At 66.3% G+C, this 20,448-nt stretch overlaps 3 protein-coding genes across 5 annotated transcripts; 1 reads left to right on the forward strand and 2 right to left on the reverse strand.

The window, feature by feature from the left end:
* Positions 1-583: 583 nt before the first annotated feature.
* PIWIL2 (piwi like RNA-mediated gene silencing 2) lies at positions 584-8,689 on the reverse strand. Its single transcript, XM_075174549.1, has 20 exons — positions 8,635-8,689; positions 8,080-8,253; positions 7,889-7,999; positions 7,467-7,584; positions 7,199-7,323; positions 7,019-7,099; positions 6,561-6,674; positions 6,146-6,334; positions 5,935-6,019; positions 5,701-5,787; positions 5,431-5,571; positions 5,212-5,325; positions 4,640-4,828; positions 4,427-4,528; positions 4,216-4,335; positions 3,883-3,971; positions 3,435-3,540; positions 2,461-2,714; positions 2,246-2,353; positions 584-1,657 (listed from the first exon to the last, which is right to left on the reverse strand). The coding sequence occupies exons 2-20, from the start codon at positions 8,154-8,156 to the stop codon at positions 1,501-1,503; spliced, it is 2,367 nt and encodes a 788-aa protein (XP_075030650.1). The 5' UTR covers positions 8,157-8,253; positions 8,635-8,689; the 3' UTR covers positions 584-1,500.
* Positions 8,690-10,057: 1,368 nt separating this feature from the next.
* On the reverse strand, positions 10,058-14,562 carry POLR3D (RNA polymerase III subunit D). 3 transcript variants are annotated; one of them, XM_075175061.1, is made up of 9 exons: positions 14,414-14,562; positions 13,614-13,791; positions 13,286-13,329; positions 12,946-13,097; positions 12,728-12,852; positions 12,485-12,656; positions 12,134-12,387; positions 11,882-12,034; positions 10,058-10,582 (listed from the first exon to the last, which is right to left on the reverse strand). In XM_075175061.1, the coding sequence occupies exons 2-9, from the start codon at positions 13,776-13,778 to the stop codon at positions 10,460-10,462; spliced, it is 1,188 nt and encodes a 395-aa protein (XP_075031162.1). In that variant the 5' UTR covers positions 13,779-13,791; positions 14,414-14,562; the 3' UTR covers positions 10,058-10,459. The 3 variants fall into 3 exon arrangements, with proteins under 3 accessions (XP_075031162.1, XP_075031160.1, XP_075031161.1); XM_075175059.1 differs by having other exon boundaries at positions 12,728-12,855; XM_075175060.1 differs by lacking the exon at positions 14,414-14,562 and having other exon boundaries at positions 12,728-12,855; positions 13,614-13,808.
* A 625-nt stretch (positions 14,563-15,187) lies between these two features.
* PHYHIP (phytanoyl-CoA 2-hydroxylase interacting protein) lies at positions 15,188-19,787 on the forward strand. The gene is made up of 5 exons (XM_075174680.1): positions 15,188-15,424; positions 16,770-16,953; positions 17,719-17,893; positions 18,100-18,217; positions 18,339-19,787. The coding sequence occupies exons 2-5, from the start codon at positions 16,789-16,791 to the stop codon at positions 18,871-18,873; spliced, it is 993 nt and encodes a 330-aa protein (XP_075030781.1). The 5' UTR covers positions 15,188-15,424; positions 16,770-16,788; the 3' UTR covers positions 18,874-19,787.
* The last annotated feature ends 661 nt before the right edge of the window (positions 19,788-20,448 follow it).

Genomic DNA, 20,448 nt, shown 5'->3' on the forward strand with positions numbered 1-20,448 from the left:
GCAGACCCCACCTGAGGGGACATGGCACCCCAGGGACCCCCCTGGAAGGGACCGGAGGGGCTCCCGGGGCGGGGGCTGAGCCTGCCAGCCAGGGGCCGTCCCGGCTCTCCTCCCCGTGCCAAGGAGCCGGCAAGGACAAGGCAGCCTTTCTCCCTGCCGGCAGCGGCCACGGCGCGATATAAAAAGCCGGCTGGTGGGAGGCCAGGCCCGCGGGGGGCCCGCCGGCTGCCCCGAGCCATCACCCCCACTTTGGCCCCAGCACCCCCCCAGCCGCTCGGGGCCAAGCTTCACCCTGCGCCAAAACACCCGCCCGGGCTCGGCGAAGGCTGCCAAAGTCCGCCGAGGCCGGCAAATAAACGGGGATAAAAGCTGCTATCGGCGAGAGGTGACGGTGAATGATTAACCCAGGGCACAGGGGACGCGGTGACGGGCTCTGCTCCTGCCTGCCAGGTTCGCTGCCTGCTGCGTGTCCCCTCCCTGTCCCCTCCATCCTGGGACCCTCCCCAAGGAAAGAGGGGTGGGGGGTCAGGACATCCCCACGAGCACCCGGCCCCTTCGCCCACCGTCACCCGGCCCGCACCCAGAGGGAGCCAGCAACACTTTTATTGAAGTTAACGGAAAACTACAGTTACAGAAAAAAAAAAAAATTAAATATTTTCAACTTTTTTGCATAAAAAGGGAGGGGAGAGGCTGGGAGGGCGGGGGTGGCACAAGGGGCGAAATCCAAGTGATTTTTGGGGATGTTTCTCGCAGCCCCCCGACAGCTTCAAAGTCAAAGGTCTCAAACAGCTCCTGACCACGGCAACAGACACACCTGCAACAGCCGAAAACTCAAACACACGCTTTTCCCTTGGGATAGCGACCTGCTCTCCTATCAGCCCGACAGAATAAAAAAAAAAAAATAATAATAAAGGCTTCTCCTTGGAAAACCAGTGACTTGTTAAGGACGTGACAACCAGCCGAACTGGAACTGGGTTTGTAAAACAGGAGCTCGAAAAAGCAAAGTAAAATTTCAAACCGACAGCTGTCTCGAACGCAATGCAAGAGATTGGGGGGAAAAAATACCAGAAATCTTTGGTTTTCGCATCCAGCACCCGCACGGGGCAGGGGGACGGGCAGGGCTGAGCTGCAGCCTGCGTTGCGGGAGCAGCATCGCTTTTGGGGCTCATTTATTCAAACCCCTTTGCTGGGAGGACTGGAAACCAGAGGGCAGAGGCTGGCAGCCCCGCAGCAGCGGGGTTTTGCTCCAGGGTCATTCCCATGGAGATAAATCCCGGGAGCCCACGGCTCCAGGGCCCTGCTGCCGCGCTGGAGCGCTTCCGAGCATCCTTTTAAATCAACAACAAAAATGAACCCAAGAAACCATGTGCAGAAATAAATTAAAAACCCAAACCGTACTTCAGGAAAGAAAGTCCCTTTTTGCAGGAGACTTAACAGCAGCAGCTGGGGGAGCCGAACCCCAAAGCGAGCCCTTTCTCCCCCCCGTTGCCAGCCCGGCGGCTATAGGAAGAAGAGCTTGTCGCGGAGCTGGGCGCTGGGCTCGTGGTGCAGGACCTGCCCCGAGAGGAAGGCCAGCTTGTGCGCGTATTTGCACGGAGCAGGGACCCGGACGGTGCCCGGCCAGTTCCAGTAGAGGTGACAGAGCTTGAAAGTCAACCTGGGGACAGCGAGAGGAGAGGGTGTTAGAGCTCCCCGGCACCCCGGGGCTTGCAGGATCCACGCTTTGGGGACGGATCCTGCTCCCCGAGGCAGCGCTGTGCTCCGGCAGGGCAGCGCTGGCTCCGGCAGCTCCAGCAGCTCTCTAGCTGCGAAGGCCGCAAGGCCAAATCTGCTCACAGGGATGTTTTCTTCCCGATTGCACAAGTTAAAGGTCAGGCTCTGCCTGGGCACTGATAGCGGCTGATTGCATTAATTACCCGGGGGCTATTTGAGCCGCGTTTGAACCCGCAGCCGCTCTCCTGCAAAGCCACCCAGGCCAGCGCTGGGTGACACAGATTTTCCTTTATCCCACTTGCAATTAGCTCGCTCCCAGAGGGGAGGCAAGATGGATGTCGAGGCAACGTGTCCAGTCCTCCCAGCTGACCCAGTGTGAAGAGCAGACTTGGCCCAGTGCCTGCACAGCTACCCGCTGCCCTCCCCGCTAGCTCCGGGGGGCTGTTTTGCAAAAATCCCCAGATTTGGGGGGGTCAGACACGGGTCCCCACGCTGCAGATTGTTGGGGGGGCTGTGGAAAGCCCGCCCTTACCTCTGCATATGCTCGCAGCTGAGGTTGGCCGTGTTCAGCACGCAGACGTAGCGCGTGGGGACGCTGCAGCCCTGGCGAGAGCGATGGGCCAACAAAAAGAAATCCTGCCTGAGAGGGAGGGAAGGCGAAGGTTGTGGGGTGGTTTTTTTTTTTTGCAAACCTTTTTTTGGCACACAACTTTTAAAAAAAACCCGAAAGCAGCCGGCATTGCTCACCAGTCCGAGCTGGTGACCGTGTGATCGATGACCGTCCCCGGAGGAGGGGACGCGAGCTGTTCCGCCGTGAGGGTGTAGAAGTTGGTGCTGATTTGTTTCTGCACCACCATGACCACCATGCTGGGCTGGTAGTTCTCAAAGGTGTCGAAGCACTTCTGCATCTGCGGGATCTCGTACTTGAGCACGGTGTCGAGCTGGCTGTCGGACACGCCGTCCCTGTACACGACTATCTTCTTGGGCAAGCAGTGGTTCATCTGGAGAAGCAGAAATTGGAAGAGGTCACTGGTTTTTTTCCCCCACCGTGCTCAGGACTAGCTGGAAGGGGGAGACGCATGCCCTGGCAAGAAGCTGGGCACTAGATGCCCACCGGGTCTCCAGGGCTGACAATTCAGTGGTCTTCCAGCCTGTGATTTCAACCCATCGCCCTCGAGCTTTGCAGAAAGCCCCTAACTATACTCAGCCCCAGCAAATTTCAGAGGGGCCGGCAGGGCAGAGGGAAACAGCGTTTGCACTAATCCTGCCCGCGGGCAAGCGTTCGGTGACCGCCGAACTTCCAGTTTTCAGGGGTGTTTCTCCAGCACCCGCAGAGGGATGGGAAAATCCCAAAAGCGGGTCCCTGCTGCCGATGGCTCCTGGCCTCCGCCCCATCACACGCTGCTTTTCTCACGCTAGGGACGTGGGACAAGAGGACAGGGCTCAGCAGTTTGATGCTGATACGAGCAGAGGCGTAACAGGGCACTTCCCCCAGTGCAAACTAATCCTCGAGGCAGGTTCACACGTTCCCGAGATAAGGGCGAGCCTCCTGAGGCACGCGTGCCTGCGGGTGCCGCATCCAGTCCAAAGGCTGCTGAGGATGTTTGCTCGCTCGCACGCACTCGGGCTGAGAGGTTTGGGGGGTTTTTCCCTTGCTTTGAGGAGACATTAAACCGTGGGAGGGCTTTTTTGATAGCGCCGGGCTGGGGGTTTGGCCTTACCTCGTGGAAATGCTGGAGGGCATCGGCCAGGCAGAGCCGCAGGCTGTCGGCGATCTCCTGGTGGGGCATCTGGAAGACCACCCTGGAGTACCACTTGGTGAGGACACTGGGGACGGAGGGGACGAGCGTCAGGCACCCCCCTCGCCAGCCAAAGTCCACCGAACCGTTGAGCAACCGAAACCGACCCCAGCTCGGCGCTGGCGGCGCCTTTCCCGGCGATACGGTGCCGAGGGCGCGCCAAAGGCCGCCGCTGCCTGCGCCGGCGGCCAGCGACGCCCAACACAAACGCGCTGGCGGAGACCTTGCTGAGCGCAGCGGTCGGGGAAGGCATCAGCTTCGCCCCTTTCACGGTAAAGGGGAGGCAGCGGCGATGCTGGTGTGGGACCCCCCGCCCCGCATCCCCAGGGCGGAGCGGGAGGAGAGCCGTCCCTCCCGGGGCACCACGTACTGATTCATGCTGGCCACGAAGCCGATGACGGAGCGCATCCCTTTGCTGCGGCCGTGGTAGACGTCCATGCCGATGACCATCAGCTGTTTCTGGGGGAGGGGGGGAAAACCAGGCAGGTGGGAGTTAGGGATAAGTCAGACACCTCCGGGCTGCCCTGCCTGGATCCCCCCGGCTGCGAGGGACGTCGCACTCACAAAATGGAGACGCCCAATTCTGCAGATGGTTCATCCACATCCCATGGGAATGGGATGAACTCAGAAAGCCCATGACCTCAACAGTTTACACCCTGGAGCTTGCAAACTCATGGCACGCATGTGGTTTTGCCCGTCTTACCAGGGGGATGTCGACCCCCCAGAGCTCGCCGCCCAGCTTGCAATTCATCTGCAGCAAGACTTTCTGGACCACGCTCTTCATCTTGCCCGACTGGCCCGCGAGGGACTGCGCGTTGATGACCTGCGGGGAGGAAAATCAGGGAAAAGCGAGGCTGGAGATGCCCACGGCTTCCCCATGCTGGTGGTGCCCTTCCGCCGAGCCCCTCGCCTACCTGGGAGGGCACCGGGGACTGCACGCAGCACAGCTTCTTGATGGCCCCGTACAAGTCCTCCCGGCTGCTGGAGATTATGCACAGGAGCAGCTGCACCTTGTCCTAGGGGGAAGCACAGCAAGGGAGGGCGACGCACGAGCGTCGGACGCACGGGGATCCGAGAAGACCCACCTCGTGCTAACCTGCGCTATCCCCCCGCGCCCCCCTCCTCACCTCACTACCCAAAACGCTTCGGATGGTCTTGGCGTAGGTCTCGATGCGGTCGTCCTTCAGCTCCACCAAGGCGGGACGGCTGATGTGCATGCCGATGGGGCCGCAGACGCTCTCCATGGCGGCCACCAGATCCTTCGCCAGGTCCTGCAGGCGCTTCGGGTAAACCAGCAACCAGTAATTCATGGAGATCTAGGAGGGAGGCAAGGACAGCCCTTGGCTCGGGGCCGCGGCTGCAGAACCACGCAGCTCCCAGCCCTGCAGCACAGAGGGAAATCTGGGAGAGGGAAAGCAGCCCAAGAGGACCCTAACGGGCACACGACAACATCTGATTCCTGCAGTCTGAAATCCTTCAGCCACTCCAAGAGGAGGTGGGAAAGCAGCCGCTGCAGCCGGGTACCTCTAACCTCCTTAGGAAAAACAGGCTGAAGCATAAAGCCAATATAAATAAGGGAAGGGTTTTAGCTCGAACAAGCTCAGACGGGAGCGGGGCAGACGGGATGCCAGCACTAAGAAAACCCATCCCAGTTTTCAAACAAGGGGATGTTGTTGTAAGGGCCGAGCCGCGGGCTCACCGCCGAGATGGAGGCTTCTCGCATGACCTCCTTGTTCCAGCTCAGGTCCTCGCCGGGGATGAAGGAGCTGTGCCGCAGGTTGATCCTCTCCGCGGGCAGGACTCGGCCCTGGGTCTAAACGGAGCAGAAACCCACGGCAGCTCCAGAGCTGCCGCGGTGCAGCCATTGCCTCCGTTCCCGGTGGGGGGAGCTCGGAGCCTGGCCCCCCGCAGCCCTTACCCTGTGGATGTCTGGGTCCAGGCTGAGCCCCCAGCGCATCAGCTCCCCTGAGGCCTCCGGGCTGTCCTTGATCCTGCGCAGGAGGCTGGTGAGACGCGCGTAGTGCTGCCTGGGGCTCTGCAGCATCTCCCGCATCACGTCCTGCAGCGGGCGGGCACCGGAGGAGGCGCGTTGGGGAACCCCCGGGTGTGATGGGGGGCTCCGAGCTCTCCAAACCGCGCAACGCCGGCTCGGGTGAGCAGGGACCATCAGATACAAACGTGCTCTGACCTTCACCATTCGACTCTCCTTCCTTATCTCGGGGACCCCCGTCATGAAGGTGAGCTCCGGCACGAGCAGTACCATGTCCAGCCGACGCTGCAGGGAGGGGGACAGGCACCGTCAGCACCCCGAGGGGGCTGCAAGCCCCTGCCCTCCCAGTGACAGGCAGGACAGGGGCTGGAGGAGCCAAGAAAAGACCATGAGTCTCAATTTCTCCTCCCCAGGTCTCCGTGCCTGGCTCACCTTCCCCTCCGGCGTCTGTTTTTCCCTGGGCCTGTGGACGAGCAACGGCTGCTCCAGCTCCCTGATGGTGATCCCGTAGGCTTTGCTGGAAAAACGGCAGGGAGATGGCATCATTCCTGCTCCTGCTCACCCACCTCCGCTCAGAGCCAGGCATCAAGCCCTTCCCTACCGACAGACGCTCATCCCAAGGGATGCTCCCGCAGGTCCCTACCTGTAGTAGTCCACGAAGGTGATCTCGTCGCCACTGGCCAGGGTGAAACTGTCCCTCGGGGTCTTGTTCCAGTCGATGTCGTCGATGCGGTAGGTGCGGTTGTTGTAGCGGGTGATGACCACGTTGCCCACCAGCTGCTTGGTGCACTCGTCCTGGAAGCTGCTGAGGCTTTGCTTGTAGATGGTGTGCCTGCGGCGGGGAGAGGGGGCGGAGGAGAGGCTCAGGGTGATGCTCCCTGCCCGCGCTACCCCAAAAATAAAATGCCTTTTGCCAAACGGCACCGGTGGCCGCGGGCCCGTCGATCACAGCTGGCACTGCCCTCACCAAGAGCCAGCCCTGGGCACGCGGCTGCTGGAAAACCACCCTCATCCCTAAAGCCCCGCAAGGCTCCTCCGGGCTTTTTCCCTTCTCTTACATGAAATTCAGGACGGAATCGCTGCGGACGACTTTGTGGATGGCATCAACCAAGAGGAAAAGGCCGCCGTCCTTCTTCCGGATGCTGACACAGTATCCCGGCCAAATCTGCAGCCTGTGCCCGGAGAGGAAGATGCCCAACGGCGCCTGGGTTAAAACCGGAGCCGCCTGCACGGCGCTGCCAGAGGAGCCGGGCAGCCATCCCGCTCGCCAAGGAGCGCTCAAAACACACGGGGATTTATTTCCCAGCTGGCTGCCAGCTTTCAGCTAATAACCCCTGAATTGCACTGCAGAAAACAGGCGCTCTGAGGTCAGGCTAACCAGAGCTGGCCGAGAGAGCTGACCTGGCAAAGACTTCCGAATTTCCAGCCTCGCGCTGCTGCCAGGGGGTCAGGGACGTCCCCATCCCGCGCTCACGCGCTTGGACAGCAGCAGGAGGAAACCGTGACCAGCACCCACCTGTAATGCTGTAATATGGTGGCCTGGGCAGGTTCAAAGAAATTTCTCCCAACAAGCTTCATATCTAAGATTCTCATCACCCTAGGGAAGAAAAATAAAAGCGGGATGGGCTCAGGCTCGGAGGGAGGAGGAGGAGGGTCTCCTCCCTGGAGCTTGGGGAAGGTCTCCGCTGTCCCTCACCTCCGGAAGACCACGTTGTAAAAGGGGACGCAGAGATCCGAGCTGGGCTCCAGGACCTTGGTCATCTGGATGGTGATGGCGATCTCTTCCCCATGGCTGCTCCTCCGAGCCTTCAGACTGACCAGCTGCGGGGTGAGACGGCGCGTTAGCCAGGGCGGGAGGGATGCTCTCCTACCCAGGACAGTGACTGGAGACCCGGGGGGGCATCCCCGTACCCCCAAATTGGCTAGAACAACCTCACCCTGGTGCAGATCACATCGCCTCTTACCTGGGGGAGCAGGATGGGCAAGTAGAGGATGGAGCCATCGAACGCGGTCACGTCCCCCGTCACCGCCCGGTGCTCCTTCAGCATGGCGAAGCGCGTGCTCCTGCACTCCACCTCGGGGCTGCCGGAGATGGGGATGCATCGCCTGCTGCTGCTGGCACGTCCTCGGTCTTTCAACCCTCCTCTGCCCCCCAGCAAGACCCCGCTCAGGACCCCAAAAACCCCACGAGGGGGAAAAGCCAGAGCTCATTTGCTTTGCTGCCCTGCAGCAGCTCTGCCTGCAGGCGCCGTGGCCGTGCCGGCCGCTCCATCTAGCGGCTACCGGGACGGAGGAAGGAAAGGAGAGACACGGAGGGCTCTGCCCAGGGGCACCCACCCTTCGAGGGACTGTGGGGGAGCCCGGCCCCCTGTGCCCACACCGATACCTGAAGGTAACATGGTACTGGTAGACGGCTTCATTCTGGCAGTGGATTTTAACTGAGTTCAGCCCCACGGCTAAGGCGGTTCCCTTCGCCACCGGCTTCGTCCCCGGTGCCCTAAGAGAGACGGGGCAGAGGCAGGATGGGCAGTCGCGACCCCAAAACTTGGGGCTGGGGCTCACCAATGCTTCACTTACGGTCTGCTGGCAGCCGGGGGCGTCTCTGGGGCGGGTGCGGGCGGCAGGGAGGGCCGAGGTCCCGGTGGATGCAGCATGGGCGCAGCAGTGGTGCAGAGCTTCCCGCGGGATGGCACGGCGGCGTCTCTCCCGGGGGGGCCGGGCAGTGTGTTCCCTCTGCCTCGCCACAGGATCCTGCGTCCCCGGCGCGGGCAGAGGTGAGCCCCGGCACGCTGGGGACACGCCGGCGGCGTCCTGGCTGCAAACCCCCAGTGATGGCCCTCCCCACCACCCACCCCCCGATGCAACCCCCCGGCAATCCCCCCCCTGCGGCAGCCGGGTCCCCCTGCTCACGCCCCACAGGCAGCGGGTGCTCCCTGCTCGGGGATGCTCAAAACACCCAGTTTTGGCTGAGAGCCGCCCAGCCGGCCGCGGCACCACGCCACCGAGGGAGCGGGCACCGGCTCGGTCACGCCAGCGGTGTCACCCCCCCCCCCAGCCCGCCGCCACCGGGGTCGGTGATTAAACCATCAGGACTCGGGGCCGAGGCGGGAGGGGGGACATGGGGACACTCACCGCCCGCGTGCGGGGAGCGCTGCCACCGCCGCCTCCCCCTCGTCGTCCTCCACCGCCGGGCTGGGCCGCGCCAGAGCCTCCACCACGCCAGTGGTGCCGCGGCCTGCGGGAAGGAGAGAGCACGGTGGGTGGCAGCGGCGGGGGGGGGGGGCCTGGCCGGGCCTCCCCAGGCATAACCACCTACCGAGGGGCCAGTCCCCCGGCTCCAGAGAGGGGCAGGGCCGCTCGCCCAGGCCCAGGCCGCACAGCAGGGCGGAGAGCGGGGCCAGGGAGGGCCGGGGCTCGGGCGGGCCGGGCTGGGGCAGGCGCTGGGTGCGGCCCGGGAGCCCCCGCAGCCTGCCCGGGGGAGCGGGGCCCGGGCCGGGGCCGGGGCCGGGGCCGGGCAGGCGGAAGGACCGGGGGGGCTCCATGATCGCCCCGTCGAGGATCGGCCGCCTGCAGCGCCGAGCACGCCGCTATCGCCCCGCTGCGCAGGCGCGGCTCCGCCCACGCACCGCCCCACCCTTTATCGGGCAGCTCGCTGGCCACGCCCCTCGTGGAGGTGCCCCCCGCGGGGGCGGGGCTTCGGCACCGCGGACAGCGCCCGGGGAGCCGGGGGGGGGGGGGGGCTGGGGGGGCGGGGGGGCAGGAGCGGGGGGGCAGTTGGGGGGGCGGCTGAGGGGGCGGGAGCGGGGGGGGCAGGAGCGGGGGGGCAGTTGGGGGGGCGGCTGGGGGGGCAGGAGCGGGGGGGCAGTTGGGGGGGGCAGTTGGGGGGGCGGCTGAGGGGGCAGGAGCGGGGGGGGGCAGGAGCGGGGGGGCAGTTGGGGGGGCGGCTGGGGGGGGCAGGAGCGAGGGGGCAGATGCGGGGGGGCGGCTGGAGCGGGGGGGGTGTAAGTTGGATGGGACGGGGCAGGGGGGCAACAGCAGCGGGGCAAGTGCAGCCCCAGCCCTGCTCTGCACAGGCAATTGGTGCTTCCCTGCCCGCCGGGGCTGCCTGTGGGGGGGGCACGCAGGGAGGATTTGGTTCCATCATGGGGGACAGTCGGGTGATGCTGGTTCCCCCCCCCCCCCCAAGACACGCAGCCTCCTGCCACCATGACGGAGATGCAGTGGTGGGGTCACTTGCTGGCCCCCCCCGGTGCTGCAGGGGAGCCCAGGGCCAACGCTGGTCCCCGGGGGGTCCCCCCACATCCTGCTGCCTGCCCCCACCCAGCCCCTCGGGGTGCTCAGCCCCTGGGGGGGCCGGGGTTCTGCCCGCCGAGCCCTGGCACGATGCGGGGGCTCTCCCAAGGGAGCGCTGGGTGAGTAAGTGGCCAAGGAGGTGGCCCCACATCGGGGCCCGACAGGCTGGTGGCAACCGGTGAGGCAGGCGGCGCGGGGCAGAGGCTGCCGGCGGCCCCGCGGGGGAGAGCGGGGAGAGAGGACGAGAGGGAGCAGCCCCACGTCGGAGGGAAAAAAGAGGCTTTTATTCCACATTTCCCCCCGCAGGCGCGTGTCCTGCTCTCCCCAGCGTGTGTGCGGCTGCGGGAGAGCCGGGGGGGGACGCCACGGTCCCACGCATCCAGAAATCTGTGAGATGGAGGCAGCCACGGCCCCTGCCTGTTTTGCACAGGAGGGGGGCAGCGGGTCTGGGGGACCCAGCCGGAGCCCCCAGCCCCGGTCCTGCTCCACCGCAGGGCCGGGAAGGAGGTAGGAGCCAGCCCTGCACCCACACCTGCAGAAGACACCTCTCCGTGTCCCAAAGGGGCTGAGGGCAGAGCCAGGGTGCTGTAGGGTCCCTGAGCTGTGCAGGGACCGTCCCCACGGGCTGCGGGCATGGGGCTGGGCCCCCCCGGTTCCCCCTGGGCTACCGGTGCCGGTGCTCCAGCAGAGCCTCGAAGTCCGGGGAACACACCAGCTTGTGCTTCACGTGGCCCAGGACGATCATCTCGCCCGTCCGGTTGTCCCCGATGCCGACGGACACCAGCTCCTTTTCCAGAGGGGAGAAATGCCCGTGAGCAGCCCACTCCCACCGGGACACCCTTTAACCGTGGTGGGAGAAGGGCCGAGGTCCCTGCCCGCTGTGGGGGGCTAAGCCTGGAGATGTGCCCCCCCTGCTACCCACACCCTGGGGACAAGAGCAGCCCCCCCACTGCCACAGGGATGGGCTGCCAGCCCCATCACCTAAGGGCCAGCACGACCCTGCTCCCCCCCGATGGTCCTAGGGACTCCCGAGGGGCTATTTTGGGGTGCAGTTCAGGGTGGTGAACGGAGTTAAACCCAGTTGGCGGCCGGTCACGAGCGGTGTTCCCCAGGGCTCAGTGCTGGGGCCGGTCCTGTTCAATATCTTTATCAATGATCTGGAGGAGGGGATCGAGTGCTCCCTCAGTAAGTCTGCAGGTGACACCAAGCTGGGCGGGAGTGTTGATCTGCTGGAGGGTGGGAAGGCTCTGCAGAGGGACCTGGACAGGCTGGATCGATGGGCCGAGGCCAATGTATGAGGTTCAACAAGGCCAAGTGCCGGGTCCTGCACTTCGGCCACAACAACCCCAGGCAACGCTGCAGGCTTGGGGAAGAGTGGCTGGAAAGTGCCCGGAGGAAAAGGACCTGGGGTGCTGGTCGGCAGCGGCTGAACATGAGCCGGCCGTGTGCCCAGGTGGCCAAGAAGGGCAATGGCACCCTGGCCTGTACCAGAACTGGTGTGGCCAGCAGGAGCAGGGGGGTGACCCTGCCCCTGTACTGGGCACTGGTGAGGCCGCACCTCGAATCCTGTGTTCAGTTCTGGGCCCCTCACTACAAGAAGGACATGGAGGGGCTGGAGCGTGTCCAGAGGAGGGCAACGGAGCTGGTGAAGGGCCTGGAGCACAAGTCTGATGGGGAGCGGCTGAGGGAACTGGGGGTGTTCAGCCTGGAGAAGAGGAGGCTGAGGGGAGACCTCATCGCTCCACAACTCCCTGGAAGGAGGTTGTAGCCAGGTGGGTGTTGGTCTCTTCTCCCAAGTAACCAGCGACAGGACGAGAGGAAATGGCCTCAAGATGTGCCAGGGGAGGTTTAGACTGGACATTGGGAGAAATTTCTTTACTGAAAGAGTGGTCAGGCCTTGGACCAGGCTGCCCAGGGAAGTGGGGGAGTCCCCATCCCTGGAGGTATTTAAAAGACGTGTAGATGAGTCACTTAGGGACATGGTGTAGTGGGCATGGGGGTGTTGGGTTGATGGTTGGACTGGATGAGCTTAGAGGTCTTTTCCAACCTTAATGATTCTATGAAATCAGGTCCCCAGCCCCCCTACCTGCAGAAAGGAGCAGGGGGTCCCCATGGTCACGTCCAGGGTCACCTTGCCCAGCACCAGCTGCACCTTCCCCGACTTGCGGATGAGCAGTTTCCCCACCTGCCCCTCGGGGAGGTCGGCCAGGGTGCAGGTATTCTCCGCCTGCCTCGCCTCCTGCCGAGGGACACCGCGGGATGGTGGTGGTGGTGGTGGTGGGGACATCACCCCGCTGCCACCCCATCCCACCCCGCTGCCCTCCCACCGAGCCCCTACCTGGCTCTTCTCCTGCTTCACCACGACCACTTGCCCTTCCTCGTTTTGCAGCTCCGTCTTGATGGGTTTGGTGTCCTGGGTGGGCGGCTGGCCGGGCAGCGTGTCGGGCAGCTGCAGGAAAAGCAGCTCCTCCTCGGCCGACAGGCTCAGCCGCTGCAGCAGCTCGGCCACCGAGACATCCCGGGGGAAACCTGGGGGTCCCTTGATTTGCGCCGGTTTGGGCAGGGGGTCCTCATCACACGGCTCTTCTTTCACTGGCACCGGGGGTGAGAGGCGGCGGGTGGGCACGGGGAGGGGGGGCAGCCCCCCCCCAGCCCCTGCCCGCCGGGATCCCCCCCCACCCCAGCGCACCTTTCACTGCCGGCGGGTCCAACTCCATCTTCTCCTCCTTGGGGCCGGGCAGCCAGGGCTGGGTGTCCTCCTGCTCCACCGCCTCCTCCTTGAAGAGCCACCCGGAGTGGGCCAGCGGCAGCTGCACCGGCTTGTTACGGATGTCGTTCTTCAGCCCCGGATCATCGAGGAACTGCGGGGACGGCAGAGGGGACACTCAGCTGGGTGGCACCAAAGCCACCCCCCCGCCCCAGCCCCACTCACATCGTCCTTCTGCAGCATCCGCAGGATCTGCTTCGTCTCCTCGTCCGTCTCCCTCTTCTCCTTCTTGATGTTGATGATGTGGGAAGGGCCGAAGTCCGACATGTCCACCGTCTTGTCCCAGGAGCCTGCTGGGGAGAGGGAGCAGCCCTGGGGTGAGCCCCCAAGCCGGACGGGATGGCTCCAAGACCCCCCCCAGAAAGGGGGTCAGCTCCCGTTACCTTTCTTCTTCATCATTTCAGCAGGGCCCTGCTCGAAGATGGAGTGGGACTGGATAACCTCGGGCCGGCCCCGACCCCGGCCGTGCCCATCGCGCTGCCGGTCCCGGTCCCGCTCCTTCTTCTCCTTCTTGATGGAGACATCCTCTCTGGGCCTGGGGAGCGGGGAGGTGGCCTGTCACCCCCACCCCTGCCCCCCGCCACCCTCCTGGCAGCAGGTCCCCATCTCAGGGAAGGGGAGGAGAAAACATCTCATGTTTTGCCCACCGAGACCCCCACCGTGCAGCTACCCGCCGGCAAAACCGCCTCCGCACCCCGCGGAAACGCTTACGAGGCCACTTACTCTTCCTTGATCTTCCTGCTAATTATGTTGGGGGTGAAGGTTTTCTGCAAACGAGAGCAGAGGGACAAGTCACTGCACGAGTGGAGATAAGCAACAGAAACCAAACCGGCTGCGGGGCTGGAGGAGGCGGCTGGGGACCCGGCCACGTCCCGCACGGACCAGCTCCCTCGGAGCACCCCGAAACCCCCCAAGCTGCCGCTCCTGGGGCCCCTCCTCGCACCCCACCTGTGCTGTGGGGGTCCCCAAGCACCCACACCCCGAGCGGTGGGGCAGGACGGTCACCCTGAAAAGGTCGGGTTTGGGGAGCCCTCCTCCCCAGGGTACTCACCTTCTTCACGCCTCCCAGGGTGAGGTCTCGGGAGCGGATGGAGGGCAGGCGCCCGGGGGTGAGGGGGGGAGCAGCCGGGCGCCTCCCGAGCAGCCCCCGTGTCCCGGGGAGCCCCGGCCGCAGGCTGCCCGGTGAGTTGGTCTCACCCGAGCCCCCCTCCGCCATCCTCGGCCTGGCCCTGCGGGGTGGGGGGGATGGTCAGGGGCACCCGGCCCACAGCCCTGCACCGGGGGCTCAGTCCCCCCTCCTGCACCCCCAAACAGGGCCCACTCGTATACCCCACTCCCCAGGGTGCTCACCCCCACCATGCATCCCCCTCCCCAGGGTGCTCACCCCCCCATGCACCCTCAAACAGGGCCCACTCGCATCCCCCTCCCCAGGGTGCTCACCTCCCCTCATGCACCCCCATGCATCCCCCTCCCCAGGGTACTCACCCCCCCCCATGCACCCCCATGCATCCCCCTCCCCAGGGTGCTCATCCCCCCATGCACCCCCAAACAGGGCCCGCTCGCACCACCCTCCCCAGGGTGCTCACCCCCCGCCATGCACCCCCCAGGACCCACTTGCACCCCCCTCCCCAGGGTGCTCACCCCCCGCCATGCACCCCCCAGGACCCACTTGCACCCCCTCCCCAGGGTGCTCACCCCCCCCATACACTCCCAAACAAGGCCCGCTCGCACCCCCCTCCCCAGGGTGCTCAGCCCCCCCACGCACATCCCCCCGGACCCACTCGCACCCCCCCGCGAGCCGCTCCCCCCACGCCCCCCCGTGCCCCCACACCACGCCACGCCGCCCCTTACCCTGCCCGGGCAACTACGGGCTCGCGGCCCCACTGCGCATGCGTGCCGAGCGACCCGACCTTCCCGGAAAGACGTCCCTGCCGCCATCTTTATTGAGGGCGCGCCGGGCCCTCCAATGTGCCGCCATCTTTGTGCTTGGCAGTGCCCAGCCCCATGCGGAAGGTGGCGGCGCCATCTTTGTAGCGGGCAGTGCCCGGCTCTTGGGACTGGGCACAGTGGGGGACACTGCGGTGGGGGGTCACTCACCCCTTCATTTGAAACCCCCCCCCGGGCTGCCTGGGCTGCAGCCACTCCCCCAGGGTCTCCTACAGCCCGAGGGGGACCCAACTAGGCTACAGCCCCACGGGGGAAGCATGCGTGGGCACCCCACACACTCAGGGCCCTGGGTGGGGGGGGGCAATGAGGTTTTTTTGGGGTGCTCGCCCCCCACTCCAAAAAAACCCTTGCCCACCCCCAAACAAGTGTCCCCCACATCACCAGCAGCAAATCAGCAAAGCCCCCCACCCCTGGGCTTTGCACCACGTTTCCCACGGGTGGGTGCCAGCATCCCCCCGCACCACCACCACCAGTGCATCCCTTTTTGGGGGCTCAGGCGGCAGCTGCCCTCCCACAAGCTGCACCCACAGCCCCCCGGCTCGCCTCGCAGGAGCCGCGCTGCCTCCATCACCTGACGCCGTACACAACCCGCCACCCGATTGGCAGAACAAAGAGGTTTCCCCCCTCCCCGAGCCGCTTAGATATTATTTTTTTCCCCCCTCCTTTTTTTTTTTCCCTATTTTTTTTTTTTTCCCCTCCTCTGGAGGGTGTTTGCTATTTCCGAGCTGGCTGGGAGGATCCCAGTCGCAGCAGCCGCAGGCAGCAGCGCGGCATCGCCGGGTACCGCCGTCACCGCGCTCTCACCGGCATCCTCGGCTCAGCTCGGCCCCACCGGGGCTGCCTTGCCCTGCCTTGCCCTTCCCTGCTGCCCTACCAGCACCCCACCGCACCCCGGCAGCCCCCCGGCCCGGCCAGGTAAGGGCATCACCGGCATCGTGCTACCGGCAGCCGCGAGCCCTGCGACCTCCCGATGGCATCGGCTGAGCCCTGGGCAAGGGGGACATGGGGTGCATGGGGACATGGGGACACGGTGACATGGGGCGTCACGATCCGGCTGCAAAGCTCCCGCTGCAGGATGAGGCAGGGCGAGAGCCCCCGCGCCACCGCCGGGCACGGGAACGGGGCAGCGGGCTGGCACGCCGTCCCCAAAGCGGTGACCTTCTGCTCTGCCCGAGGGTGGCGGGGGGGGGGGCGTGCACTTGGGGTGACACCCAGCTGGGGTGGCCGCCCGGCGCTGGGGTGCCGGGGGAGGCTGGGGGTGCGCGGTGCAGCTCGCCGCAGGGCTGCGGGGGCAAGCGAGCGCCCTGCCGCGGGATGCCGGCGTGTGCTGCGCCTGCCCGCCGGCACCCCTGGCTCTGCGGTGCGCGCGTGGATGTGGGTGGCCGTGGGAGCGTGCCCACGCGCGGGGTGGATGTGCCCACGGGTGGTGTTTGCACCGGTGGTGTGCAGCGGTGGGGGGGGGAGGGGGGCGCGGACGAGCCCGGGTGTGGGCGGCCGTGGGCACGCGTGTGTGAGCCGCCGTGGGCGTGCGCCCCTGCACGCGGGCGCGTGGGGGGCGGCGGGCGCGTTGGCAGCCCCGCGGTGCCACGGCTCGGACACGTGCCCACCACGGCACCGCTGCTCCCTGCAGGGCTCGCATCAGCCCGGGGGTGCAGGGTGGGGGGCACCCACCCCCCCTCGATGCATCCCCTAGCTCCCGCGCCCGCGTTGCCATTGACGGCGTCCGCTGCGCCCGTGCAGCCCCCACCCCGGGGTGCAAAGCCCCCACCATGCGCCCACCCCGGGGAGCAGCTTGCCAGGGTGCACGGGGTGAGCGCAGCCCCGGCCGTGGGGAAACTGAGGCACGGAGCGGCCGTGGGCCAGCGCAAAGGCGGATCCAGCTTTTCCGGTGCCAGCCGCTTGCGTGCAACCCTCCCCTCTCCCAGCACTCCCTCCGCTCCCCTTGTTTTTCTTTCCCCACCCGGTGTTGAGCAAACCCCGAAACACCCGCTGGCGACGAGCCGGAGCCCCGCGGCATCCCGGGGGAGCGGCCGGGGCCCCCACGCAGCCGCTTTCCGAACGGGCTTGTTCCCGGCTTCCCGCTGCCTGCTCCTGCCTGCGTTGCCTATTCCTGGCTGCCGGCCGTTTTTCCACCCCGGTGCCATCTGCTCCGCCACGGGGCCCCCGGCGCGGGCGGCCGCCCGCCTGGCAGCTGCCGCCGTGGGCTCAGCACCCCCCCAACCCGTGCTCAGCACCCCCCCAACCCGTGCTCTGCCCGCAGGAGCTCAGCCCCTCCGGCCATGGAGCTACTTTCCACACCCAAAAATATCGAGATCAACAACATCACCTGCGATTCTTTTCGTATCTCCTGGGCCATGGAGAAGGGGGACCTGGAGAGGGTCACCCACTACTTCATCGACCTCAACAAGAAGGAGAACAAGAACTCCAACAAGTTCAAGCATCGGGTGAGCCGGAGGGGGGGGATGCGGGACCCCCCACCCAGGGAGAGGAGAGGGGGATGGGGTTATAGCCCATTCCCACACCGATGTGGGGCCAAATCCCCCCACGGGACACGGCTGGCGGAGGGGACCGGGACGGGGACTGGGGTGCGACCGACCCCCCCCTCGAGCCCCCGCGGGGGAGCGGAGCCACAAACCGCTCGCGCTCCCCCTCCCCTTGAATGCGAGTCACTAATTCAGGACGGTTTTAGCAGCGCGGTTGCCAGGGTGATGCTATTTAATGTTTAACATTATTTTTTTTCTCCTCCCCAATAATAAGGGGGGGGGTGGGGGGGTGGGATTTTTTTTTTCCCCTGTGTCTCCCGACTTCAGCATCCGCTGTTGCCACAGAAACGGCTCTGCACTGCGGTGCTGCTCGGTGGCCTATTGACACCGCGAGATGCCGCCGGGAGCGGGGGGTCCCCAAGACCCCCCGGGGGGGGACCCCTCATCCCTGTCCTAGCAGCAGCTTTGCTGGGAGGTGTTTGGGGCTGGCGCAGGCAGCCGAGGAGGAGGGAGCGCTACTGGGGCCGGAGCGGGGGGGGGGGCAGCTGCTTTGGGGGTGTCTCGGTGTCGGGCAAACCCCGGCAGAGGCACCGGCTGCTGCACCAGCACGGATATTTTGCAGCGTACGGTACCCGGCAGCATCCCCTCGGCATCGGGCAGGGGTGGGCAGGGATGCTGGGGCGGGGGGGGGATGCCACCCTGCCTGATCCTCGTCCCTTGGCGCAGGATGTCCCCACCAAGCTGGTGGCCAAGGCGGTGCCGCTGCCCATGACGGTGCGGGGACACTGGTTCCTGAGCCCCCGCACCGAGTACAGCGTGGCGGTGCAGACGGCCGTGAAGCAAAGCGACGGCGAGTACCTGGTGTCCGGCTGGAGCGAGACGGTGGAGTTTTGCACCGGGGGTGAGCGCGGCGGGGGCGGCCGAGCCGGCGCTGCCGGGGCCGGGAGCCGGGAGGACGGGGGCGATGCCGTGAGCTTGCACAAGCCGGGCCGGTTGGAGCGGCAGCTGATGAGTGGGAGGCGGGAGGTGTGGGGAACGGGAGTTGCGGGCAGGGATGGGCTGCCAGGGGGGATGGAGACGCCCTGATGTCCCCGTCCCCGTCCCCAGACTACGCCAAGGAGCACCTGGCCCAGCTGCAGGAGAAAGCCGAGCTGATCGCCGGCCGCATGCTGCGCTTCTCCGTCTTCTACCGCAACCAGCACAAGGAGTATTTCCAGCACGTCAGGTACCCCCGTCCCCGCTACCCCCCGTCGGGGCCACCCGGTCCTCGCCGGGGCCGCGTCCCTGACCCTGCCTCTGTGTGTGTGTGTGTCCCTCCTCCTCCTCGCCCCGGTCCCTGCACGCAGGATGCATTGCGGGAACGTGATGAAACCATCGCTGAAGGACAACAGCGGCAGCCACGGCTCGCCCACCAGCGGCATGCTGCACGGCATCTTCTTCAGCTGCAACACCGAATTCAACACCGGGCAGCCCCCCCAGGACTCGCCCTACGGTCGTTACCGTTTCCAGATCCCGGCTCAACGTCTCTTCAACCCCAACACCAACCTCTACTTCGCGGACTTCTACTGCATGTACACCGCCTACCACTACGTCGTCCTGGTCCTGGCACCCAAGGGTTCCTCGGGGGACCTCTTCTGCCGGGAGCGTCTACCCCAACTGGACATTTCCTCCAACAAGTTCCTGACGTGCTGCGTGGAGGAGGGCGAGCTGGTGTACCGCCATGCCCAGGACAGCATCCTGGAGGTCATATACACCGAGCCGGTGGACCTCAGCCTCGGCGTGCTGGGGGAGATCAGCGGGCACCAGCTGATGAGCCTTTCCACCGCCAACGCCAAAAAGGACCCCAGCTGCAAGACGTGCAACATCAGCGTGGGGCGTTAAGGGTGGGAAGCGGGCAGGGCCGGGGAGGGGGACGGGCGCCCGCCGCGGGGGCTTCTCCCATGGACGCTGCTGGGTGGAGGACCCGGATGGGTGCGGGGGACCCGGCTGGTGTAAATAGCGGCGTTGCCTGTGCCCCTGCCCGCTCGGGGAAGGAGCCGGCGGGATGCTCGCCCAGCATGGAGGCAGAGCCCATGCTGCTCTGCGCCCCGAGGGAGGAAGCCTTCATCTCCTGGACTGGCCGACCAGCATCATCCTCGCTGGCGTGAGCCCCACGCTCTGCCCTCCGCCGTGCAGCCGCTGCGGGACCCCCTTCCCCTCCGGCGTCCCCTCCATCCCCCCGGCCCCCTGCACCAGGCTCGCCCCCCCGCCGGCGGCGCAGCTCCCGGGGAGCCCCGGCCCTGCCAACCGGGGCTGGGGCTCCCCGGCCACCCTGGGGGGTTTGGCGGAGAGGCTGGCAGCACCCCCCAGTTTTGAACTGCTCCGGGGGATGGAGGGGTGCTCACACAGGGACCCCCGCTCCCGCCGGCACCGCTTCGGGGCCGCAGTCGTGGTGCACGTGTCCGCAGTGGTGTGGGGGCCGCCGCGGCGTCCCCCCCGTGTCGTGCAGCGCTGTGCCGTGTTCGCTCTCTGCTCTAGCCATCGCTGTGCCGCCCGAATCCCCGGCCCCGTGGCCCAGGAGGCAGCCGGAGGAGCCGGGGTAGGGGAACGGAGCTGACCCCCCCCCGGTCCCCCCCTCCGCCGCCCCCCGCATGAGCCGTCGGCAGCATGGCGCTTGCGTGCCGGCCCCCGCGGGCTGCCCGCTCCCCGTCTCTGTGTATCCGATGCACGCTGTAACGGTAGAAGAGAACAACCCCCCCCGTCCCCGAGCATCCCTGTGCTGTGCTGGCGGTGTATCAATAAACTGTGCGGTCGCCACCGGCCGTGTCACGCGCCTCTGTCCCCCACCGGGAACCGGGGAAGCGGCTCCAGACCCCGGTCCGGCTCAGGGAGGGGGGGGATAGGGCTGGGGGGGGGGAACAGGGTGGCACGGAGGGATGCTGCGGCAGCGAGGGCACAGCCACCAGCACCCTGCTGCCTTCGCCACCCCCAGGACAGCCACCGAAGCCTGGGTTCGGCACCTCCTCGCCCATCGCCGGGGCTGCAAACCCTTCTGGATGAAAAGCTGGGGTGCCCATCACCGTCCCATCTGGGCACAGCCCGCTCCAGGGCATCCCAGCCCCTGCCCAGGCAGCGCTGACACCATTGCATGTCCCCAGCATCCCGCTGCAAACAGGGTGAGGAGCATCCCCGTCACCCCATCAGGGACACCAGCAGCAAACACGGGACGAAGGAGGGGACACAAAACCGCGTCCCCGAGCGGCAGCGCCGTGGTGCCGAGGCACGAGGGAGCGCGAGGCGGGCGCGGGGGCCCCTGCCGCAGCCCACCAGCCATCTGCCGCCGGCTTGCAGCGGGCGCGGGCGGGCGGCGAGGCGTGGGGACGCGGCTGGAGCACGCGGTGGCTGCGGCACGCGGTGGCTGCGGCACGTGGCACCCATCTGCCCCGCGCCAGGGGAGGTGACTTGCTACGGGGAGAT

This window comes from Calonectris borealis, chromosome 27 (assembly GCF_964195595.1).
Source record: "Calonectris borealis chromosome 27, bCalBor7.hap1.2, whole genome shotgun sequence".
In the NCBI taxonomy this organism is placed as follows: Eukaryota; Metazoa; Chordata; class Aves; order Procellariiformes; family Procellariidae; genus Calonectris; species Calonectris borealis.

Bases quoted from the DNA above. Each gene is read 5' to 3' on its own strand.
- PIWIL2 (XM_075174549.1), bottom strand. From the start codon at position 8,156: ATGCTGCATCCACCGGGACCTCGGCCCTCCCTGCCGCCCGCACCCGCC. The intron at 6,675-7,018 runs GTGGGTGCTGGT...CTCCGGGCACAG, and splicing joins ACCATATTACAGCATTACAG to GCTGCAGATTTGGCCGGGAT. The intron at 3,972-4,215 runs GTAAGACGGGCA...CCCCTCCCCCAG, and splicing joins GGGGGGTCGACATCCCCCTG to AAACAGCTGATGGTCATCGG.
- POLR3D (XM_075175059.1), bottom strand. From the start codon at position 13,778: ATGGCGGAGGGGGGCTCGGGTGAGACCAACTCACCGGGCAGCCTGCGG. The intron at 13,330-13,613 runs GTGAGTACCCTG...TCTCGTTTGCAG, and splicing joins CCCTGGGAGGCGTGAAGAAG to AAAACCTTCACCCCCAACAT. The intron at 12,035-12,133 runs GTAGGGGCTCGG...GTCCCTCGGCAG, and splicing joins TGAAGCAGGAGAAGAGCCAG to GAGGCGAGGCAGGCGGAGAA.
- PHYHIP (XM_075174680.1), top strand. From the start codon at position 16,789: ATGGAGCTACTTTCCACACCCAAAAATATCGAGATCAACAACATCACC. The intron at 17,894-18,099 runs GTGAGCGCGGCG...CCCCGTCCCCAG, and splicing joins GGTGGAGTTTTGCACCGGGG to ACTACGCCAAGGAGCACCTG. The intron at 18,218-18,338 runs GTACCCCCGTCC...CCCTGCACGCAG, and splicing joins GAGTATTTCCAGCACGTCAG to GATGCATTGCGGGAACGTGA.